The 14972-nt window shown below is 37.0% G+C and overlaps 1 protein-coding gene across 1 annotated transcript; it reads right to left on the minus strand.

Moving 5' to 3' along the window:
- Window positions 1-1202: 1202 nt before the first annotated feature.
- On the minus strand, window positions 1203-14887 carry scn1ba (sodium channel, voltage-gated, type I, beta a). The gene is made up of 6 exons (XM_065298695.2): window positions 13319-14887; window positions 8514-8680; window positions 6439-6676; window positions 4078-4219; window positions 3197-3268; window positions 1203-3067 (listed from the first exon to the last, which is right to left on the minus strand). The coding sequence occupies exons 1-5, from the start codon at window positions 13377-13379 to the stop codon at window positions 3202-3204; spliced, it is 675 nt and encodes a 224-aa protein (XP_065154767.1). The 5' UTR covers window positions 13380-14887; the 3' UTR covers window positions 1203-3067; window positions 3197-3201.
- Window positions 14888-14972: the final 85 nt, after the last annotated feature.

Here is a 14972-nt window from a genome sequence, read left to right on the forward strand (position 1 = left end):
AGCGTCTGCCAAATGCATAAATGTATACTATAATGGTCCCTACTGGTAATGTGTTGGTTGCGGCAGATAGGAACCAAAGGAAAAGAGAAACTAGATTGCTTGTTGAAAGGTATTTGTAATAGAAAACAGAAAAAAGGAATCTTGTAGAAGTTGATTTAGACAGCAATGCACTTCTTGGAGTAATGGTTGAAACATAAATGTGACACTGATATTTGAGTTTTGCACAGGTAGGGAAACATTGGACCCCCTTATATAGGCTATATGAATAACACTGCTTTACTCTTTATAATGCTTACTGTTTGGTCCAGAACAGAACTGTAATATTCTGTCCTGTTTTGATAAAATCCATTATTTAGTAAGAAGAACGAGAAGACTAAATGTGGTTTGCTGGTATTTTGCATCGACAGGTACATTTCTGTTGTCTTTCTTTGTTAAACTGTTAAAGGGATGATTCACCCAAACATGAAACTTACTCACCCACATTAAAAAATTTCCGGACTGTTCCAAGCTTTATAATGGTAGTAAATAGTGTTGGGAATCGAATTTCGAATCCATATCTGGAATCGGATCCTTGTTATAAAATTACCTGACCTAGCCATTTGCACGATGGATTGTGGTGGTAGGCGCTCTAAAATGTGGCTGTATTTTGCAAAATAAAAAAAAAAACAAGGCTTAGTGTAATTATTGTGACAAACTATTATGTTGGGAGATGGGTGTCACCAGCAATATGGCAAAGCATCTGCGGTTGGCTCAACGTATCGAAAAAAAAAACACCCTGTTTGATGCGTTGCGCATCCCGAGTGCTCTTAAAGGTATAGTCTACCCTTTTGCCATATTAAACTATGTTATTACCTCAACTTAGACGAATTAATACATACCTATCTTTTTTCAATGCGTGCACTGTACAGCGCGTCGTGAATGTGTTAGCATTTAGCCTAGCCCCATTCATTCCTATGGTACCAAACAGGGAAGCCACCAAACACTTTCATGTTTTCCCTATTTAAAGACTGTTACATGAGGAGTTATACCAGTAAGTATGGTGCCACAAAATAAAACTTTTTTTGGTACCATAGGAATGAATGGGGCTAGGCTAAATGCTAACACATTCACAACGCGCTGTACAGTGCATGCATTGAAAAAAGATAGGTATGTATTAATTCGTCTAGGTTGAGGTAATAACATAGTTTAATATGGCAAAAGGGTAGACTATTCCTTTAAGTAGTCAGCAGTGTTCGAATTACACTATATTGTCAAAAGTTTTGGGACAGCTGCCTTTATATGCATATGAACCGTTCTTAATCCATAGGGTCTTATATGGTGTTGGCCCACCTATAACAGCGTCAAATCTTCTTGGAAGATTTTCTACAAGCTTTAGAAGTGTGTTTATGAGAATTTTTGACCATTCATCTAAAAGCACATTTGTCAGACACTGATGTTGGACAAGAAGGCCTTGCTCGTAGTCTCCGCTCTAATTTATCCCAATGATGTTCCCACAAAGTTGGGAGCATGAAATTGTCCAAAATGTCTTGGTATGATAAAACATCAAGAGTTCCTTTTAATGGAAGTGACTGGAACACCTGAATTCAGTGATTTGGAGGGGTGTCCCAAAAGTTTTGGCAATATAGTGTATGTTAAAGATTATGGGGGTCCCAAAGCTAAGCCCTCCCCCAGCCAAGCCATATAAGGTGGTTGTGATTTCACAAAGTAAGATGTAATCCTCGACATTTTTGGTTGGTCAACTACCTTAACCTTAACTCAGACCCTAAACATTTTTAGGCCTCAAATTAGTGTGAAATAATAGCTTAAGACTTTTTTAAAAGCCCTAAACCAATTATCAATCTAAATAAAAAATCTGTCAATTCCTTCAGCGTTAAGGTGCACATGAGAGTTTAAATTGATTTCAGACAGAAATCTTTTAGATTCGTTTATTTAGAAATTGGAATAAATAATTGACATTATTGCTTTGTGGCAGTGCAGCACGAGAATTAAAAAAATGATGTATTTAATAAAAACCAGGGGACCCCCTTAATTTATATTTTTGTGCTTCATAGGGGAGTCCAGGACCACCCGAGCCCCCCTCAATTCGTACACTGTTAGTGGCTCAAAGTAAGAATATTTTTATTCTGTAAAGGCTTGACTGTTATTGCTTTTCACCTCTTTGGAATCAAAACCGAGAATTGTTAGGAATCAGAATCAATAAGCCGAATCAAATTTTGAATTGGAATCACTAAATTTGAAATGATGCCCAACCCTAATATTACAAAATGTCCAGAAGTAATTCAAGGGGTTAATAAAGGCCTTCTGAGGACAATCAATGCGATTTCTAGATAGAGTGTGTTTCTGGCGTATCATATACATTGAAAATGGCTTGAGGGTGAGTAAATCATGGGGCAAATTTTTTATTTTTGGGTGATCCCTAGTCCTTTATGCATTAGTAAGAAAGTTATGAATATGGTTGCATATCTTGTGTTTGTGTGTGTGTGTATTTGAGAAAGTAAACAAAGGAAGCTCTTATTGGCTAGCATTAGCCGTCTAATGCTAATCACTGTTTACAGCTGCCAAGCATTTGCTGATCTATCCTAATAATAGGTGATATGTACTACTGATCATTTATTTGAGTGTAACGGTTTGTAATATCATTTTTTTTTCCACCGTCTCAGTATATATATTAGCAGTTTTCTTTATGTATTTTAAATATTTGTCCTCTGGCTCAGTACACTTGTGAATTTTATTATCGCATATGAAGGTGAGTTCACTGTGCGGAAAAGCAAACACGTACTGTATGTACAAGTCCTGTTCGGTACAATTTGTACTTTGATACAAATTCATGCTTAAACAAGTTAATGCATCATTCATTCATTCATTACCTCAACACTGTTGTCTAAAATGTCACAGACCTCCAGAGCCTTATTTAAAACAATACACTTTCGTAACTGATCGCCGTGTGTCTGATGCATCAAAAACCTTGCGGCTTCGCAGAGCGTCAGTAAGGGTGACGGAGAAGCGGTTAGTCATGATGTCATGATGGGTGGAGCTTCAAGCTTTTGGCTTGAGAGTTTTCTTAGTCCTGAAACGAAATGAAAACGAGATTAAACGCAGATTAATGTATGGTATGTTTAGACAGGTTGTTTACTTTTTCTTTCAAGATGGGTCCAGATATGACACTAATAAATTTCTTTGGATTTTAGAAACCTACCTGCGTTATTCTGCCACTGCTACACCTGCACAATTATCTTTGCTCTCTGAGGTTATAGCTAAATATTCCGCCCTGTGAGAATAAGAAGAAAGTACAGAAAAAGGAAGGAAGATATCAAGAAAACAGCAGAACGAAATTAAAGGGACACTCCATTTTTGTTGAAAAAAATTCCATATTTTACTCTCATTCTGGCGTAATAATCAAGGACTTTGCTGCTGTAACATGGCTGCAGGAGGTGCAATAATATTACAAAGTGCCCGAAAATAGTCCCCTGCCATTGAAAGTTACTAAAGGGGCTATTTTCGGCTGCTGCGTAATATCATTGCGCCTCCTGCAGCCATGTTACGGCAGCAAAGTCCTTGATTATTACGCCAGAATGAGAGTATAGTTCCTATCCATATCGGCCTAGAAAATCACAACTTTTAATTTTCTGTCGGTCTTTGTACACAATGTTACTACAGAAGAGTCAAGTTTTAATCAAGAAAAATATTGAAACTCTTTGGTTATTTATTAGTGCAATGCTAATAGTCCAATCAGATTCAATGGATTATGCTAAGCTATGCTAAAAGTGGAACCACCAGACCCGGAGATCAGCTGAATGGATTCCAAAATGGTAAAAATCAAATATTTAACTCTTGGGGAGCTGAAAAATTAGCATATTTTCAAAAAAGTGGAGTGTCCCTTTAAAGATATAAAGAAACAGAGTGGCCTGTCTTATACACAGAGGAAATACAGTTTTGAAGGAAGAAAAGCGAAAACTACACAATGTGACTTTACGAAAGAAGGGAGGTGTAAAGGTCTAAGGCAGCTTCTTGTTAAATTTTTCACTTTTATAAAAGGGAAGTCTTGTGTTTTAGTAAGGAGACACAAGAATCACTCACTCGCTCTCTCTCAACGCCTCCTCTCCTGCTGCAGATATCTTCCTGTAGCAGTAGATCATCTCCACCAACAGCCAAAACTGCAGCCCGATTATAGAGACGTACATCATAACCTCAGATAGGATGGAAGCCGTGCCTCGAGTTGCTAGGGGTGAGTATGGGAGAATTCAGTATGGTAAGTCATTTCACAAAATCCCATTTAATTTGATGGTAAACAGATTTGATCTGCTCTCAAACTATACTAGTCAACATTTGAAGTGGATCAAACCTTCTTGTCTTGGGACAACTTTGATTCACTTTTTTGATCCACTTCAAATGTTGACTAGTGTACTTATTTGTAAAGGTTTAAGCACTCTGTTATGTAAGGTAGATGCACTCTAGCTCTCATTAGGATCAGCAGTGACATCACCCTAACTCAGCATCAGACAGGAAGTACAGATGTGTCTGATTCAATCATCACTCGCGATGACCACATGTGATATGATTATATTACAACTTGTGCCTCAACGGAAAAATGCATTCTCTGCAGAAGCAGTCAGAAATTACTGACTGTTCCATTTTATGGACACTGTTTGCTTTTAATGATAGTTGGCCCTTTCATAAATCATGTACCTTAAACGTTTTATCGAAAGCTCAATAGTACTATGTGACCCTGGACCACAAAACAAGTCATAGGGTCAATTTTTTTTTAATTGAGATAATATAAAATTTTTATAAATATGCTTTCCATTGATGTATGGTTTGTTAGCATAGGACTATTTGGCAGAGATACAACTTTTAAAAAATATGGAATTTAAATGTACAAAAAAATCTAAATCCAAAGTTAAAGTTGTCCAAATAAAGTCCTTAGTCCTTAGCCACTGCATTCACTTACAAAAATAAAGTTTTGATATATTTACGGTCAGTAATTTACAAAATATCTTCATGGAACATGATCTTAATATCCAAATGATTTTTGGCATAAAAGAAAAAGTGATAATTTTAACACATACAATGTATTGTTTGTTATTGCTACAAATATACCCGTGCTACTTAAGCAACTGATTCCTACAATTTTACTGCATTGGAAAACTAGAATTATTTGAAAGATTGAAGTACTTATTATAGAAAAACATGATATTCTAATGAAAAAATTAATTGTAAAGATAAAACTAGTAGCTGTAAATATATAAAACACCATTATTAAAATGAAAATGAATGCCTTAACTGTGCTGGCAGATAGATGAGGCAAGGACATCCAATGTGATGAAAGCCTAATGATGCAGCTGCTATGGCAACACTGTTTGCTTTTAGGACCTTTTTTCTTTTTTGTTCTCCCTCGATATTACAATCATACTTTTATTTATACCACATGGCTGTTGAATGCTTTACTCTCTCTCTGATTGGTTGAGAAATGTTCTACGGGTATGCATTATTTTTCGATAAACTCACACTTGACCTGTCAAATGTTTTTAAAGGTGACATAGAATGATTGAACGGTGTATTTATCCTTGTTCTGTGATGTGACATGTAGACAAAATTTTTTTGTTTGGGTCTGTAATGCCTTAGAAGCTTCCTAAAAACCTCCCTCAGATAGCTCTATTAGGGTGGGGGATTTTAAACAAGTGGTTTTGCACCTATTTGGCTCCCCCTACTGGCTTAACTTGCAATCTCATTACTGATTGGCTGACTTTGCTGCCACTCAAAAAATGTAGCCAATTATTTTAAAGTGGAGGTGCAATGAGATGCCTGTGATGTCATAAGCATCAGTTTTTCAGATTGGGCCGTTTTCTGGCTGACATTTCTAAAAGAGGAATTTCTATGAGACTGAGATGTTTAGCATGTCTTGAACTTTTTGTATGTTTGTGAATGCGGGTAGACTACCATTATTCAACAAAGATAAGGTAAAAAAAAATTTCATTCTCTGTCCCCTTTAAAAAAAACAACCAGAGCAATGTGTTAGCAATGTCTGTGGTAACCGTGGTATAAGCGGAATAATTGATGGTGTACACGGCACCTTGGGTGTGCATTTTTATCTACCAATTCAACGGCTCGTCATTAATTATTCCTTACTTATCTCTGCCTATCTAAGAAACAAATGTTTATTTTGTTTAGTTATCTGTAAGGTTTATATATATACTTTTTGGATGTGTCTGTAAAATTTGTAACACATTTTTTTTCATGCACATTATATAGACCATTTTGCTAGACATAAACAACAGTGGTCCAGCAGCACTTCCTGTTTCAGTTATTACCACTACATCAATGTGAGAACAGAACACTAAGAATGTTCAATAAACATTTAAAACAACAAATCTGAAACAGGAAGTACTTCTGGACCACTGTTGTTTACTTCTAGCAAAATGGTCTGTTTAATTAACGTACCTTTGCCCACTACGTTAATGGTTATAAACTTGGTGGCGTTGGTGTGGAATTCGTAATTGGGAAAGGTGAGAGTTCGGTCGAAGTAGCATCGATAGGTGCCAGTATCATTGTAGGTGACATTAAGGATGTAAATTGAGCCGTCCTGCACATCCACTGTCTTTTTACTGCCATTCCAGTCCAGGCGCTCAACGAAGCGATCATCCATTACGTAACCCGTCATGTCTGCATAACTGTAGATCTGTTTGTAAATAAAGCTGTAATTAGCATGTGACACCGTAATAAAACTAGTATTAACTAGTATTAAGGTAAAAAGGGCACACCAAAATTAATAATATTTTTATTAGGAGTACAAGTGTGCATGTTAAGTAGGATTCACTGTGCTGCCTTTAATATTTTAACATGAATCTAGTCAGTGTAGTAAAAAGAAATTATAAACAAACCAAAATAAAACATCTGGATGTGTTACAGTGTTTTGATGCTCCAAAGAAAGTGTGTCCTTAATTAATTTTGCATTTTCATCACAGTCTTCATTAAATATTTAAGACCACATAATGGGAAGAAAATGCAACAATATTTGAATTCCTCAAAACATGTCATGCTTTAATTGCAAAACCATTGTAATTGTGGCGATATGGTATGCTGAACCACCTCTAACACAATTATGATTATGGTTTAAAAGTCAATGGGTCTGGATAACAACAGATATGGCAGAGATCTTAATCCGCCCTCATTGTAAACATCTAAGTAAAGTTGGCCGCTGATATCCATTAGCTGTATGTTTGCTTGCATTGCATGCTGCATTCTGGAGGAACTTTGCAGTCATAAAAAATGCATGATCTTGGCCTTTCATGAAAAATGCAACAGTCCTTTCTCACTCCGGATAGCCTGAATTTAGATGTTTTAAAAAATAACTCAATAGTATCAATAGCTGAAATTCAATGGGCTGTTTTGTAATTATTTTATACACAAACATTAGAAAAAGACCCTATAAAGCGAGATTTTGTCTATGCTGGTTAATTTTTTTTATAAAAATCACTAAGTAAAGTGGTCTAAATACATTTAAACTGTACAGTGGGGAAAATAAGTATTTCTTTCTATGCCATTTTGCACCTTGTTCTCTTCATGTGTTTAATACTTATTCCCTTTGTCATTTCATTTTATTATGACTCAACTTGTATACTTAAATGTTTTGATTTCTTTGTATGAATTCAATATTTGGCTTGATGGCTAGCCTGGTTAGCCAGACCTACATCAAGATGTAAGGTCTGGCAACTCTTCACACAAACGGCTCAATGCAAGGGGCGGGATATAAGGTTGTCCCTCAAAATGCCTCTGCACGCAATAGGATAGCTCTAAGAGCAACGAAGAAGGTGACGTAGTTACCGTAACCAGTCGGCAAAACTCCAAACACATCTTTCTTGCTTAAAAAGGACTTCAGTAGGGATATTTGCTCTTCTCTCAAAGAAAAACATAAGTCTAAGTCCTCCAGAGTCGCGGCCAAAGCCGCTTCAAAAGATAGCTGTTCGCCAGCAGCAGCAGCCATTCTCTGTTTTCAAGTAGGAACCGTTGCAGCTCTGTCGTCATCATGTTAAGCCCGCCCCACAGACGCTAAACACGATGTGATTGGCCTGACCAAATTTTGGTTTTTGGAGCTGTTAAGTGTATTGTGAGTGCCTAGACTAAACCCTGGCAGCAAATATATTTTGCGGCCGCTAGGGTGCGTCTAGATTTCTAGGCTACTTGATGGCTACATCTGGGGGAAATTTTGTGTCAATAGCCCACTTAGAAATCCTCTTACTGATAAAAATGCTGATTTGTCAAAAACTTATTTTCCCTGCTGTATATATTTTGTGTGAAAGGCATAGAACCACAACATGTTCGCCATTCATTGCATTTGGTGCTACTCTGGATCAACAAATAGCTAAAAGCAGAGTCCATGTGATTTAGAGGAGGTGTGGTTTTGGAGAGCACACTAAGAAGAGATCTATCTCGATGCTTTGCTATGGATAGCCTCTACAAAATTGCCTACCCTTAAGCTTTAACACCTGATCCCGACTGACACATTTCATACTCACATGTGTGAAATCACTCTCGCCTTTGGACATGAACCACCAGTCCACAGTGGCAGAAGCAGGTACCTCTCCTCGCATCTTGCAAGAGATGCAGCCCAGTTTGAAGCCATTACCCAGCACTGCTTCTGTATCCGAGTCGACCTCCACACACGCCCCATGGCAAAGCCAAGCTGGAGGAAGATCAAAAGCACATCAGAAAAACAGAAACACACACATGCTTCTTATTTTTAACAATGCTTTATAAGATTACTGATGCCAATTTTTTCTTTGCTGTTTGAACTGACAGGCATTACTATAGTATGTCTTTAACTAGAAAAATGAAAGTTTCTTTTTTGCGTGCGTTCCCTTTGTTTAAAATTTTGCATGCTGGGTTTTTTTTAGATCAAGGCAGAGCGATTTCTTGCAAGCTTTATTTCACCTCAGGTAAACTGATCATGGATTATATTACTCCAAATGAACTGTGTATTTAAAAACAATACATTATCTGCTTTGTTCTTTTGGACTCCACACAGAAAGGTTTGAGGGGAAATAAACTGTTAGCGGTGAGTGGCGATCCTCTTGCATTTCGAGATCATTAATCTTCATTCATATATAGATGTAGGTCTCTATATATGCCAGTAAATCATAAACACTAGCAGAAAAAAACACACCTGATATTTCAATCTTTTTTTCTCTCAAACGTCACCCTGCTGTTTCCAAAGAGACATCCGCATCGCTCTCAACCAATGATCGTGTGCTATTTTCAATTCTGACCTCTGGAGAAGTGTTTATATATGCGCAATGAGATGAATGACAGGAACATTGCATACACATAAATGACTGGGCTAAATTAATGGCAGCTAGAGAATTACATTATATTTTTACTGGATTATCCTATGGACTTCCTAAAAAAACATTGTATTGGCATCTTTTTACCATACCGTTTAAAAACAACAACATTTATAATGTGCTTTCGGGACGTTAGGAAGAAAGGAAGGTGGAGAAAGGGGAAAAAAATTAAATAAGAAAGAAAACGTTTTTTTTTAGTTACACCCATGACTGAAAATGATAAAAGGGTACTTATTTACTGACTTCTGATTGGCTGGGGAAGAAAGAGAAGATGAAAGAAGGATAGATGGGGAGGAGAGTAAAGACAAATGTTATCACAAAAATACGACAACCACTTTCACAGAATTGGGAAGGAAGAGGAACAAATCATACTTATACACCCTTAAAACAAGCAAACTATTGTCAGACCTACATCTTCTGGTGCATTTTAATAAAGAATTAATTTTTACAAAAATATTATCAGCATTTGATCGGCATACAAAGGTGCTTTCAAACGGCCGTCAATGGAGAAAGTTACTTTTGTGTGCCAATTTACAAAGGCTTTCTAATAAAAACAGACCCATGGTTGGGTCGAACATGAACATGCGTAAGTATAAACCAACAGTTGGTTTAATCCACATTTCACCCAACCATGGGTTTAAACAACGCAGCATTGATAGAGTATAGTTATAAAGGGCCTGGGAGAAAAACGCTGACCCCAGATCTGTCAAAAACCTCCCTGTCAGTGTCACTAAAGCACCACAGTAATTACATAACCCCCTATAAGAGAGATTACATTATGCAATTTATTCCAGATTAAACTGCACAATTCAGGGATTGAATTATTGGCTTTTCCAGTTTAGGGAAATGTTATAAAAAGACATATCTGAATGAAAATGTCAGCAGTGAGAGACAAACAGAGAAGATGCCTTGATTTTGGCTTTCCTGGAGGCAGGTTTCCGGAAATAATGTTTCCATTCTAGTGGTGACATACTCTAACCTCCAGGGAAATGACTGCAACAAACACTGAGCTCCAGAGACTTTCCCTAGAAACCAGGGATCTTATATATGAAATGCCTTGGTAATGAATGATGTCACAACAGGCATCCTGGCTTAACAATGACTTTATTGAACTTAGATGTTTTCATCTCTATACCTTAAATTCATTTACAATGATGGATATCATTGGTGACCTCATTAATCAAAGGAAAATGGCAAACGGCAGTGATATGCCTCCAGACGAATATCGCAAACTGACAACAAACTAGGGATGCTAAACAATTAATCGTGATTAATCGTTAGCAGAATAAAAGTTTTTGTTTACATCACATGTGTAAACTGTGTATAATAAATATGTATATATATAAATATGAACACATTCATGTATAATTTTAAGAAAAAAAAAGTATATATTAAGTATTTATATTTATATATAATATAAATTATACATAAATATACAAATGTATATACACATGTAAACATTTCTAAAACATATACATGCATGTGTGTACATTTATTTATACAAAGAGTTCACACACATATATGATGTAAACAAAAACTTTTATTCTGCTAACGATTAATCGTGATTAATCGTTAAGCATCCCTACAACAAACCTTCTCATTTATAGCTGAAGGGCTTCTCACAAATTCTATTTGTGCTTGAGAAGAGGGTTGGCATGAATTTGGCATTTTGGCCGACACTTTTATCCAAATCTTACACTGTATTTAAGGTATTTTATTCTGACCAACTTTAAACTTATTGATTATTATAAATTTTGCATCTGTAACACAATGCTTCACCAACTAAGAAGCAGGACTTCACTATTTTACCAGCAACAGCATCATTCGTCCTGTCTGTCCTTGTCTAGATTTAGCATTCATGGTCTCTCATCTCTTCCTCCACCCCCTCCGATGCTCTTTTTGACAGCCGCACCTTTGCGTACACACCACGCATGTGACAGTTTCCAAAGCGCAAAACCTGCAGACTGCGTCACTGCTGTCATAGCGAATGTGACGGCACCAACTTCTACCCGAAAATCTGCTCGAAATACAAAAGGCTTTCTCCTGATTGGTTTGTCTGTATCTATGCCTCTGTTGTTGACCTCTGTTAAATAATTAACAGCTGCCTTCTGCACTGTATGAAGAGCTCTGATCAGCAATTATCATACATTATGCATTTTACCTCTTGAATGTGAGGTTATACATAAAGTAACCTTCAATTAGCTGTGCTTTCTTAAGGACAGCATCACTAATACTGTTGCTCATCCAAAGGGTTAAAAGTTTGTTCATGTTCTTAATCCTATATTAACTTTTACTTTATAACAAACGCTACAAAGCACAACCAAACACAACCATTGCAGTTTCCACCAATATCTAACCAACATACACTGACAACAGCAGCATCTTCCAGCACTGTTTGACAAAATGTACACAAATCGGGCTTGTTGAGGAGGACATGAATTAGTTGTTAAACCCCCAGTGAAACAGATGCTGCAACACACTGAGTAATGTTATTATTTACTGCATAACATAACACATCAGCTGCTAGAGTGCACTTGCAATGTTTTTTGTCAATAATAATAATGTTACAGGTACAATGTTACTTTGTTTAATTACTTAATGCAAGCAAGTGGAGTGAGTGTCATCTTTGTGAATGGATGTGTTAAAAACACAGTGTTGATTCTGGGAGTTTTGTCCCAGAATCCACCCATCCAACACATTTTGTGTTACTTTGAACACATCTTGTGTTTTATTTTAAACACAAAATGACACATAATGTGTTAAAAGCTTAACAGAAAAAGATGTGTAAAAAATTAACTCATCCTTTCTAAGAGTTTAGATTCACCTGTGCCAAAACTGCACTCAGCCAGCCTTAATAATTTATGGGATATTTGATGTTTCCTAATGGTTAAATATTAGATTACATCCTACTAGTCAATTCTTCTGATTCTGTCCATACAAATTGACCAGTACCATAGGTGCCATTCCGAATCCAGTGTGGTGGGGTGTAGTGGTTTTACAGTATATGCATAAAAAAAGTTAACCTAGTTTACAGAAGTAAAAGCTATGTAAAGCCCTTATCACACAGAAATACACTAAAAATGCGTCCGGGAATTTGTCTGGGATCGTTCAATTTCTAATTCATTCACACAGAATTTTTGCATGCATTTACATAGCGTAAATATCCCGTAAAGACACGGGGCGTATGTAAAGTCCTGCACCTGGTAGATTTTTCTAAAAAAGGATCAGTTCATCAAAGGGCTTTTATAGCTAAATCCAAGCATTTTTATTCAAGTTAAAGATATCATTTGATATGATTGAATAAATCTGAATACATTATGTTACATCAATAAAGGCTCTGATACACTTCAGACGAAGTGTAAGAATGAACTGATGTGATTTCATTTCAAACTATATCAGACCAAAATAAATTTAGCTTTTCTAGTTTTCATTCAGTTGACTGACAACACCGGTTCCCCGGGCCAAGATTTCTATCCATCACTGTTCTCCTTACTGTCGGAGCTGAAGGATATTCATGGTATGTGCTATCATTGCCAGCCACCAGTAAAAAACAAAGCCTTCACAATGTACTAAGAGATAACAGCTTATGACCGAAGTAACAGTTTGGCAACAATCACCACCCCTCTATTTTACCATTATCACCAACTTTAAAAACAGCCACAGCTTTTTTTTGGGGTTTATCAGAGGAAACCAAGTGGCTGTGAAATTGTGTTAGGTGCTAAATTACCCTAAACTCGTCCATAAAGCACACCCTCACCTTGCAAACATTATTTTTGTTTCAGTTGCATGATAAATCTAAAATACAATACTGCACAACATATTTCTGGTCATATGCAATCTATATGTCTGTACATCTATGTAGCAGGAGAACATTAGTGGCTTTCTCTTACACTGTAACGTGGCCGTGCTTGACTGACACACAGACAGACAGATAAATATTGTGAGACTTAAATGTTATAGTGTTGTAGTAGAAGACTCACCATGTGTTAAACAGAACAGCACGGGGACCCACAGGAGCCGCAGTGCAGACATCTTCAGCATCTTCTGATGACAGCCACGTCTCTGTTTTCACTCAACACAAACACATACAGTACACACCAAATACACTTTCACGCTTCTAACAGAAGAGCAGGAGATCTCGGCAAGACAGGAGCTCTGTGGAGGAAATACGTCCTCTGGATTTATGAACAGATGGCCTTGACAATGCAGACAGCGGTTCAGGGCGGATGCAGAACCAGAGGTTGAGGTGGGGTTATCACTTGTTCAGACCTTGGTGATGGTTCCCCCTTCCTCTCAAATCTGGTGGTAGCTCATGAGGAGCGAGGATGTCTAGTGAGGGAGTATCAAAGATTTGATGGCCTTAGTGCAAGGCGATACGTTTAGTAAGTCCAGTCCGCAGTATTCGGTTACTCCACGAAAACAGCTAAGATGTCAGACTCTGCTTCTTTTTTTTTACAGTTAGCTGCTTAATTCTTAATATTATTACACTTTTATGATTAAATATTCTTCTTAATATAGTGTGATAATTTTTATACAACAAGTTTGTGACTGTGGAAGACTTTAAGGATCTAATTTTATATTAAGAGAATTATGCAGGTAATGGAAGACACGTGATGTAAACTGAGGATTTGGGGCACTATACAGTTATTGTAAACATTAGATGTGTCTTGAGAAATAAATAATTTAGGTGAAGCAGTGAGGTTGAAATGGAAAATTGAAGCATGAATTGGCTACATGCAAATATAGGCTATATTAAGACATTCCCTTCTATGCTCAATGATTATGTTTATTGCTTATGTATTTTGTGAGTTATTGTATTAATAACAACCTATTTTAACTTCCTAATGCAGATTAGCACTAAGTTTTATGTTTGTGTCTTTATCTCATTCACATAAGTATATATAGGGTTGCTGATACGTGCGAAAAGTGGTCGGATGTAGGCTAGTCATGGCTCGTGCCATCTGCTCATATTATGTTATTTTGCCAAAGCGTCTGTGTATATGACGCTTACTGTCAAACAGCCCACAATGATCAACAAAAATATGTCAACAGTATCATTCATGCGTCTAAATTACAGTTACATTAAATGGGATTTTGTCAACACCCCCTATTCTTATAAACAAAATAACGGGAGTGTGAACAGTTTTGTCCGCCAATATCAACAACGTCGCCTATATTTATCGTGTCAACGATCATAAAAGCGACCACGGGGTTATATTTTAAAGGATTAAATATACATTATCCTACCGTTACCCGTTACAGCATATATTTAGTGAAAAGAGCATTCATCTTCCCGTATTTTCTTCAGTCAGTCCGGGGCGATTCCTCTGTGAATAAAGTGACGGTTAAATCCGTTTCCATAATCTTGCGGTCAGTCACGCGCGCGCGGAAATGAACCAATAACGCTATGTGGTGTGATGTTCTAGCGCAGGTCCCGCATAAATCAGTTCTAAAATTAGTATGCAAATGTATGACAAAACAATAGGCACCACAAGGTAAGCTCAAACGCCGTGCTGTCTCTGTCGATATCTCACGGTCTATGAAAATTTGGAAAAGGATGCTGTGTTTGGGATAGGCGAGAAGGGAGGGGCAGAGATGATGGGGGATGTAGGGATCCTACACGACTGATGCATT

This window comes from Paramisgurnus dabryanus, chromosome 13 (assembly GCF_030506205.2).
Source record: "Paramisgurnus dabryanus chromosome 13, PD_genome_1.1, whole genome shotgun sequence".
In the NCBI taxonomy this organism is placed as follows: Eukaryota; Metazoa; Chordata; class Actinopteri; order Cypriniformes; family Cobitidae; genus Paramisgurnus; species Paramisgurnus dabryanus.